General features: G+C 36.5%; 1 protein-coding gene across 1 annotated transcript in view; it reads left to right on the top strand.

Moving 5' to 3' along the window:
• Positions 1 to 10,874, top strand: part of CPNE8 (copine 8) — a 189,005-nt gene that overhangs the window by 72,872 nt on the left and 105,259 nt on the right. Inside the window, exon 4 of the mRNA XM_018552507.1 lies at positions 1,027 to 1,130. Coding sequence (XP_018408009.1) covers positions 1,027 to 1,130 — 104 coding nt within the window. The remainder of the gene's footprint in view (positions 1 to 1,026; positions 1,131 to 10,874) is intronic.

The following is a 10,874-nucleotide window of genomic DNA, read 5'->3' as shown; positions in this document are numbered from 1 at the left end:
GGGGGGGGAGGGGACATGGTCTTTAAAAGAGACCATGTCATTTTGCCCTGAATGAGCAAGGTGACTGGTCTCTTTAATACAGAGTGCTCCCTTGAGAAAGGTTTCCTACAACACTAGTTTTCTAAAGAAGTTCTCAGCAGAAACTGTTTGCCTGAGGGGGATGAGTTATTTCTCTGACTCATTCACTTGTGTTTGAATATGTCATCTCGAATTACTGAGCTTCTTTCAGCAAAACAGACAAGGATGGACAGGAAAAAATGAAAGTGAGACTAGAGCTCCTCTTGCTGACTGCATATAAAGTACAAAATACATATAAGTAATATTTAAGATTTTCTTGAAGTCTGCAAAATGTTATTTTTTTAGTCCTAACCATAATAAATAAAATAAAAATGTATAGACAAAGCATTCTGCATTCCCTTTACTGCAGTTCTCTATGCATTAGAACAGAAGAAAACTGCAAATAAACTAACATGCATGTTGATCAACAGCTGAAATGTTGGGGTCCTGCAAATTATCTTACTGTGCTTTAAAATCAGTCTCTTATCTATTTTAAAGAGTTATGCTTTTATTTCATGGGTATGGTATTATTTCATGTTTTATAATGCCAGTCTTGTTTATGGTTTTCCTACTGTTGTGGATAGTTATTAAAAACCCTCAAGCAACATGTGTATCTTTACACTGTGTATTTATTAGCTCACAACACACTTTGTTATGTTTAGATAGGTTGATTTAATGCCACGCACCAATTTTTATCTGTTGGTTATATTTCTAATTCAGCATTAGTTTTCATCAGCCATCTAAAAGTCACTAGGGAATATTCTCAGTAATAATACATGAAATCCTCATATTTTTTTAACTGAGTTTCCTTGGAATATCATTATGCTAAAATTTTAAAACAGCGCTAATTTAATGATGGAATATAATATAAGTAAGTAAATGCCTCAATTATGTCAACAAACACTGTATGCTAATGTGTCTTTATTCCATAATAATAATTCTGATTTTATTTATCTTTTTGTTCTGCAGTATGGCAGGACAGAAGTAATTGACAACACATTAAATCCAGACTTTGTCAAAAAATTTATAATGGACTACTTCTTTGAGGAAAGACAGAATCTGCGATTTGATCTGTAAGTTATGGTAATTGTGTTGCATTAGCTTAAAAATGTGATGAGGAGACTTTCTGTTTCCACAGTTATTTAAAAGCATGTACTTTTTATAACATAGTTCAAGTCATAGTGGCGTGCAATTATCCATAGCAACCAGTCAAATCTGCTTTGCGCTGCCAACTAAAATCCTGATTGGTTGTCATGGTTTACTTCACATCACTGTTGACACTTTTATAAGTAATATTAACAGGGTTTTGGGATATACATCTAGAAATGTGTCTAGATTGAAACATGTTTGTCATCAACCAGTACATGATAGCAGAAATAGGGGTGCTATTGAAACCTAACCTCAAAGCAGTAAGCAATTTAAGCTTATGAAAATGTATGACTCACTTGTTTGATATGTTGGTATTTTTATTGGCACATTGTATTTTTTTTACTGTATTGGTGTACTGGCAGAGTTAAACAGCTGTCAGCTTACAAACTTATAACTTCCACACTCACTGGTTGGACCAACATTACTGCAGGTCAAATGCGTTTGTGGATAACCCTCCAGCTGCCAAATCCCTACGTCTCTGAGAAAGACTGGGATTTCCACTTTGACACAAGTGGAGCTCAGATCTGATTCAAAGGATAATATAAGGGCACTTAGTAAATAGGAAAACCCGGTGATGCAATATAAAATTATTAGAGCCCCTATCTTCCTGGAGCAAGGATCCAGCACAGTGCACAAGTGTAACTTAACTCTCCACAGTCAACATTTAAATGTGGAAGTAGCAAACAACTAACCTAGTGTAAAAATCACTTTATTTAAAAAGTTGAAATCATAACAAAAGCCAGCTACAACATACTGACGTGTTCAGTCAGGTATCCATTTCTTCTTCTTTTGTACTTGCTGGCCCCCTCTAAATCCTCTTCTCTTCCTGCTTTCCATTTTCCAATCCATACACAATTTTGCTGCCAGCCTCTTACTTTTTCCCATCTAGGGGGGGACCCATATGGGGTTCCTTACATACATATCTTAATGATTACAATTATTTGTGTAGGTATCTTATAGATTGGTTCCCGTTGCTCTCCTTAATTGTAGTACATCTTATTACTCCCTCTGTCTTTTGGATAATACTCTCAATGTCCTCTTTGATCATTAAAATATTTTAAAGTGACACTAAACTCAGAAGTTTATATCTTAAATAAGCATTCAACTACCTTAACTATTAACAATAATGTATCTTAGTTGTGTATTGCTCAGCTGTAGATCCTCAAGTCATCACTGATTTGGTGATGACACTATCCTTCTTTCTGGAGGGTGGATACTTTTGTTCCCCATGGTCCTATGTGTGTTATAAAGTAGCCACCGCTGTTAGTAGTTAAATGAGAACTATGAGGTGAGTGCTTGACAATGAGACTGTCACAGGTCGGCTCAGTAGATCAGGAAGTGAGTGAACACATACCGGCGCTTGCTCACCTCTCGATCCGGTCACTGCGCTGACTGGCAGATCGGACGGGGGAGGGGGCGCTGGTATAGCTGGCTCTGCCTCTAGATAGGCAGAGCCAGCTGTCACTCACGCAGCTGGGTGGATCCAGACATAATTGTCGGGATCCGCTTCAGCTGTGGCGTCTCAGTATACCGCGAGCAGTAGCTTGCGGTATACTGTGGTGTCTCAGTATACCGCGAGCTGTAGCTTGCGGTATACTGAGCTTAGGGTAACGGGAGGACGCTAGTTTGTGTCCTCCCGTTACCCTAAGGAGAACTATGGGGAAAAGCCCTAACCCCATAGTTCTCCTTTAAGGTACTTGAATGCTTTTTTAAAGATTTAAATCTTAAGTTTAGTGTCTCTAAAAGAGATGCCAGTTATAAGTGGACTGGCCCTCTACTGTTTTAATTTTTGAAAGACCTCCATGAAAGGGAGGAGATTTGTGTACACAACCTGCATTCAGCTTGTTCAGGAAATTTTAATTTGCTGAATTTTTTTTTTACGCCTGCATCAGTATATTTTATTAGTTGCATCATATCTTTAAAACATATTTGATGGCTATAAGTATTGTTCATCATTAAAACAAGATGTTGCAAAAGAGAGGGATTTTGTGTTTGGCATTCATATGTGTTGTTTTCAAGTTTGTAAAATATTTCATTTTATAAAAATAAAGGATACAGTAGCCCTAAAACTGATATTTTGGTTTTGGATAAATGTAAAATGATTGAATGATCTACTGTTTTTTTTTAATGCAGTGGAATCCTGTTTGCCCATGTCTAGTGGGCAAATCATGGTGCACAATCCCAGGTTTAGAGGTCTGCCTTAATAGAAAATGTGTGATAAGAAATACAGCTGGTTGTATTTCTCTACTTAATTTTCATCTTGTTTTCCTTTAACCACAGAGACCTGTTTATTAGGCATATATCTTAACGTATTTCCTTTTGATGGATTGTTACTTTTTTAGCATTTGCTGGGGAAAATCCCTCCGCCTTTGCTTTTGTGGTCTCTGCTGGATAGTGTTAGGCTAATATCCATGTACAAATATTGCTACATTTCCTGATATTCTAATCTATTAGACTCATGCACGCATTACATCATAGACATGCACAGACTTTAAAGGAGATTTTCATTTTGCAGATATGTATTTTTGCTGAATTACAGAATTGACATGTTAACTACCTAGGAAATATTATAATGAGATAAGCATGACCATTAGCCTAGGCTAATGGTCCCACCTGCCCTTTCATCTGTATGTGATATTGCTGGCTTTCTTTATTTGGGTCGCGCTAACTGGATATATGCAAACATGGTTTCTCTCCACCAGATTGACCAGTTTACTCAGTTAATTTATCTAAAGCACAACATTTGTTTTTTTTATACCAGGTGGGGAAATCTAAAAATAATTTCTAGTTATTGGAGTTTTACTTTAATGATTGCCCCATAAGACTTTTATTTACATTCAATCTGGGACTGTCCACTGATTAAAGAAGATTATAAACTTCACCTATGGAAAACAGAAAACTATCAGTCAAAATAGACCTCCAGGGACTAAAAAGCATATTTAATAAAGCAGCGAATGTGACTTTCACCACACATTCTCTGGTGTTGAATAGAGCAATATCATTTGAAATTGCACCTAGAAGATTCACCTGCAGATTCGCCTGCAGTTAATGTTTGGGGAAAGTCAGATTCACTGCTTTATAAATATTCTCCCAGATACATTTTGCACTTTTTTAAGTTCTGAAATTCTAAATTATTAACATTTTCATGGATTGGAATAGTATGATGTATGTATTGGCACCTATACAAGCACAACGTAATTGCAATGGTCAAAACGCTTGTCTATGAGTACAAACATTGAGATAAACCTTTGGATTCATTTAGATGGTTTAAATATATGCTGTGAGTTAAGTTAAAAAAGGAATCCCTTTTTTGGCAGGCATGCAAAAGATTAGTTACGGTGGTCAGGCACATCTATTGTTATTATACAGGGTTGCTAAATTTTGAAAACATTTTATTTGACATGGGGAAATTTACTGATGAAGCACATTTACACTGACACAAATTCAAAAAAGACACCCTGCATTTACCAGCTCATATACATTTTATTATACATCAAGGACAATACAATAAAATATAAAACAGACTACAGAGTACAATAATCTGCAGCACACAACAATTAAAAGTGCATCCATAGTTTGAATATTAGGTCCAAACACACACTTTAGCGTTATAACCAAATTATGTGAACGTCTGCAAAGTGCAACAGCCTGCTTTGGATGTTATGGAAAAAAAAACGTAAATGAATGCATGTAAACTTTATTGGTAAAACCCTGGCTAATGGGATCTGGTATGAACAGATTACAGGGACAGTGATGAGCACCCCAGTAGCCCTGCTCAATGGGAGCAGTACCATGCCCTTGCAGTCACATCCTTTTTTAAATAAAATCTGTTTATAGGATATGTTTGTAGACAGCTTCCTTATAATATGGTACGGCTCCAGAAAAATAATTTTATTTTTGGAATGTTTGAATAAAAATTAAATGTATATGCATTCAAGTGGGCAGATATTTCCAGATATTAAAACTTTAACTCTCAGTTTGTTTTCAATAATGAATCCACATCAAACAAAAATACATTGCTCAGTAAAGTATTCTTTACATTTTTTCCCAAACACTTACAATCATGTTTCCAAACAACTGGCTCCAACTCTCTCTGCTTAGCTTCCCTTAACTTACTGTCCAGGACAAGATCACAAAGGCGAGCACATTCTCTGGCAGCTGCACACCTACTAGCTTGGAGAAGGGAGAGGGAGGAGCAGGGCAGTGGCTTGCCTTGCTGTGTTTATGGAGACACAAACAACTTACTAGCACACTCAAGGGTGGCTCCATGGGTCCATGCAAGGGAAAGGAGCCACCCAGAAAACAGGATATCAGGACTAGTGTTTGGGGGAACTTACTGATTCTGTGGGAAACTAAAACATGTAAACATTAAGGACCAGCATCCATTGTGATGGATGATTTAATCAGCATTTGAAATAGCTTGAAAACCTTTTGCCTTTAATGTAACTTTAGGAAGAATAGGATGTTTGATAGCGAAAGGTCTAAAGGTAGATTGGCAACTGCTTTTAATTTACATAGGAAATATACTGTATATAGGAAATCTGTAATGAGAGTTTCAGAGAAATATTGAGCTGCTGACTTTAATCTGAAAATACTATTGGCCTGACTGTCTCTGGTTTCAACAGCTTTTGAAGTCCTGACCTGGAACAAGCATCAGGGTGATGTTAGAACTCTTTATCTGTATTTATCAGAGGCTACAATATACACTAATGTAACATTTTAATGCACATTGTGTGTGTTAGAGAGCGCTGGCACACAGTGGAATGGTGGCAGGACTAAATGTCCTACGCATACGTTTATTTGCATGCAGATGGTGGGGGTGGCATGGTTGGTTTTAATTAATTTTTTTTATATTTTGTTATTTTTTACTTGTGTTTATAAATTTTTTTAAATTTTTATTTATTTTATTGTTTTTTGCTCTTTCCACTTTTTTTCAGTGCAGTTTCTGACAGCTTGATTACAATGCTCCAGTCTCACTGTTTACACAGAGCAGAGCAGAGAATGGACATTTTTCGCTCTGCTCCCCGCTCACCATTCTGAGTTCATTTGCTGTGGTCCTGGGTCCCCCAGAAGAGTAGGGGACCCCGAAAACCACGGCTGGGGGGCCGGACAAGATCGATGCTCGTTTGATACAAGTGATACAAGTGATCTGAGATCACTTGTACTAAATGAGCGGTGGCTCCCCCCATCTACATTTATCTATGCTAGCCCGCAGCAGGTCTAAATGTAGAAAAAAAACGTACCCGCCGTCCAGAACTGCATGTCCCGGGCGTCGGGCGATATGAATGTCACATCCCTGAGTTTCAAATCAATTGTGATATAATACCTAATGTTGAGAGGCGGAGTAGTAAGTGGGGGTTTAAGTTTAAGTAGAGGGTTTATAATTAATGACCATTAACGGCATTGGCTGGGGATGTCTACTATGTGCTTTTATCTGTATTATAAATAAAATTACATTTTAAATTGTATATTTATATGTGTCCTTGGGTACCCCAAAAGTCTATTATTGTGCCAAATATTTCTAATTTACATCAAACTTTAAGTGAAATAGCAAAACAGTTTTTACAATATACAGATTTCAGCCATATGTGCATTCAAAAAATAAAAGTTGAAACCCCCCCCCCCTTTTCCAATGATATAATAAAACAGGAGCCTATGGTATGTTAGAGGTGGCATGTGCTCCTTTGCATGAAAAGACATTAAGATCTTCTGTAGTAACAAATAAGTACACCTTTATACAAAGGGATGCCTTGAATTTAACAGAAGCTTCCTTAATACTCTTATCTCTCTAATGTTTTACCATGCAGCATACGTAAGACTTGAGCTATGTGATTTTCATATTTCAAACCACTATATTCTATCATTATTTCTTGTGTTGGAGCCGTGCTTTTTATGTTCTTTGTCTTTGAAGTTCTCTTTCTGATCCCTAATTAATTTTAAATTATGTGCAGACTGTGTATCAAGACAATGATGGGACATAATGTATTAGGTAGTAAAAGTTTTAAAATGTAAAAGTTTTATTATGCCATTTTCAGCTACCCTTTATCAAATTTTTCTTTACTTACTCACATTCTTTATTTCATTCTTTCTTTTGGTTTTCATTTTGTTTGCATGTTCTTTGATTGTTTGGCTATAATAGTTTTTTTTACCTGTAGTCATTCATAAATGTATTATATGGAAGATTGGGGCATTTTAGACACAATGTGCAACAGTTTATATTTGTATATCAAACAATGTGAAAGGTTGTTGCCATTGTGTGAGGACTACATACGTGCATTTAATAGCCTTTTTATTTTCCTCAGTGTGTAACTATAGGGAACTGAGCCTCAAAGCAGGATATGTATAGCCTTCCAAGGTCCGCTTTAAAAGCTGTTGCCCTTCAAAAGTTTTCTGTAACAATATTTAACACTGTAATACACAAACACTGTCAAAGCCTTTTAAGCTTTAAATGATTTAAATGTAAAGTATCTATCTATCTATCTATCTATCTATCTATCTATCTATCTATCTATCTATCTATCTATCCATCTATCTATCTATCTATCTATCTATCTATCTATCTACTATATTGCCAAAGGTATTGGGACACCCCTCCAAATCATTGGATTCAGGTGTTCCAATCACCTCCATGGCCACAGGTGTATAAAATCAAGCACCTAGGAATGCAGACTGCTTCTGCAAACATTTGTGAAAGAATGGGTCCCTCTCAGGAGCTCAGTGAATTCAAGCGTGGTACAGTGATAGGTTGCCACCTGTGCAATAAGTCCATCCGTGAAAATGTCCTTGCTACTAAATATTCCACAGTTAACTGTTAGTGGTATTATAACAAACTGGAAGCAACTGGGAGCAACAGCAACTCAGCCACGAAGTGGTAGGCCACGTAAAATTACAGAGCAGGGTCAGCACATGCTGAAGCGCAGAAGTTGCCAACTGTCTGCAGAGTCAATAGCTACAGACCTCTAAACTTTGTGTGGCCTTCAGATTGGCACAACAGTGCATAAAGAGCTTCATGGAATGGGTTTCCATGGCCGAGCAGCTATATCCAAGCCTTCCTTAACCAAGTGCAATGCAATGCGTTGGATGTAGTGGTGTAAAGCACACTGCCACTGGACTCTAGAGAAATGGAGACATGTTCTCTGGAGTGATGAATCACGCTACTCTGTCTGGCAATCTGATGGATGTGTCTGGGTTTGATGGTTGCCAGGAGAACGGTACTTGCCTGACTGCATTGTGCCAAGTGTAAAGATTGATTTATATTAACAGTTTAGTTTTACATTGTCAATAAGAGTAATTTTACTCCCACAGCTGGAAATGTAAAATAAACATATATATCTATATATGTATAGATACATCTATACATATATAGATATATCTATACATATATAGATATATGTATAGATATACCATGGGGATTGGTAGATTTCAGAAACATTTAGTTTCTGGTTGCTTAAGAGTTGCTATTAACAATAGGTCTAACTAATGCCATACCCCATACTATACCATATCATAACATAAACTCTGTATTGACTTAAAATAATATCATTTTGAAATGCAGTAATCAAAAGCAAATTAAGACAAATAGACACATTAAAACAAATTAAGGAAAATAAGCACACGATCGTTTCCAGTCAGCCAAAAAAATTGGCTGAAAATCTCGGCTTATACTCGAGTATATACGGTACATGCTGCAGATCAGCAGAACAGTGAGTACACGGGATTTTTTTTGTCTGGTTAGATTAGAGTTCTGGTTAGTGGAATGTCGGATAACAAAGAGTTTACTGTATATAATGATGAATTCCCTTACATCCAACCAGGGATCAGGACACATTAGTTTGACATCATTCAATGACACATTGTGCTAAATAGCATGTGGAAAATAACATGTTAGTATTTAACCACATTTTAGTGCTGTAAGAATTTAGGAAACCTTGAAATACCTGTTTGCCTATTGTCCGCGTAAAGATTGAAACTAATGTGATGAGCATTGCGTTGTTTCTAGTGTCACTCCCCAGCCATGCTGGCCGGGGAAGAAGCCAGAGGAGCATGAACTGTATGTTGTCAATGAACAGCCTGCCATATGACATCAGATCTTTGGATCTAACAGTTTTATGCATTGGTTATTATGTAGTTTTATTGTATATTAAGGTAATTATTTATAACTCTCTGTAAGGATATACTGTACCACATTTTCATGTAGATAAAATTGCAAATACATAGGTATTTTACAAAACTTGAGCAGACAAAATCTGGAGCAGGGCAACCAATCAGCTTCTCTCTTCAGTTTGTTCAGTTAAGATTTGAAAATGAAAGAAAGAAGCTGATTGGTTGCCATGCACAGCTGCTCCAGATTTTGTCTGCTCCAGTTTTGATAAATTCCCTTTAGTTTTTCAATTTATACAAACATTCAGCTTCACAGATAACATACATCTTTCCCATCAATTTTGTTCACTTTGCTCACTTTGCCTTAATCTCTGGAAGCATTATTAAAACATTTTATTTAAAAGTTAATACATTGTGTAATGTTGCTTTTTTTAGTTCATGAACATCTTTAATACAGCTGGCACATTATGGTACTGTAATTGAAAAATATCTACCAGCTAACAATTTGATTTATAGTTGCAAAATATGTGGAAACTCATAAAAACCATTTAGAAGTAATAGTTATTTTTAAAAAGTATGCTATATGGGTTTTCATTTATGGCATTGCTTAGGTCTGACCAAGCATGATACTTGAATTACTGCTAATTGTGTTTCCATTCCTAGCATGACACTCACCATACTCTGAAATGATAACTTGTATTGGCAATGTGCCACTATGAGAAAGGGCAGTGTATTTAGGCAGACTGGCCTATACATGCAGAGTAATATTCCATAGTGATGTAAGGGCCGTCTGCCAAGAATCAAAAAGCACCAGATTCGTCTTTGTGTAATATTGTTGTGTAAACACGGCCAGTTTGGCTGTGTTTACACTACAATATTACACAGGGACGAATTAGGTAATCACTAGTGCTTTTCGACAGAAGTACTACAATATAAACAAAGCTGCTGCCTAGGGCAGGTACCACTGTTATACATGGTATTTGAACATCTGAGGTCTTTTTTGTAAGGTAGGGGGGTGAGAAGGTGGTGGAATGATACATTTTTTAAAGTGCCATTTTAATTAAGTTGCCACTGACCGGGTTTTTGCCATTTTAAAATGTAAGTTAAATTTTCAGAAAATATTCAATAAACTGCATACTTAAAAATAAGGAACTTTTTGCCCTTGTTAACCGTTTCCCTCTTTGGCAGTGGAAAATGATCTATTGTTCACATTCTGGCCCCCCTCCTCCCCATCCCTATGCTCCTTTAATGCGTTGAGGGCATTTCAGTATTTTTGGCACATCTACATATTTTTCCCGTTGTTCAAATTTCAGGTTAATCAGTACTTTCTAGGCTTGCTTACTTATTTTTTTTGGTATGAAAACCAAGCTCCATCAACAAGGTGAAGTAGAGCTAAGAAAACAACAAATATATAAACTTTCGATATGTTTGAAAACCATTTTTTAAAATATTTAATATTTAGGAACAGGGACAGCATCATGCATATTATAAAGAGCTTTATTACAAAATAGTCATGATCCTTACAGCAGTTGTTACAAATGTTTACCTTGCGAAGAGGGTGTATATAC

This window comes from Nanorana parkeri, unplaced genomic scaffold, assembly GCF_000935625.1.
Source record: "Nanorana parkeri isolate BGI_ZX_2015 unplaced genomic scaffold, ASM93562v1 scaffold90, whole genome shotgun sequence".
NCBI classification, from domain to species: Eukaryota; Metazoa; Chordata; class Amphibia; order Anura; family Dicroglossidae; genus Nanorana; species Nanorana parkeri.
This window is presented reverse-complemented; position numbering and strand designations above follow the sequence as displayed.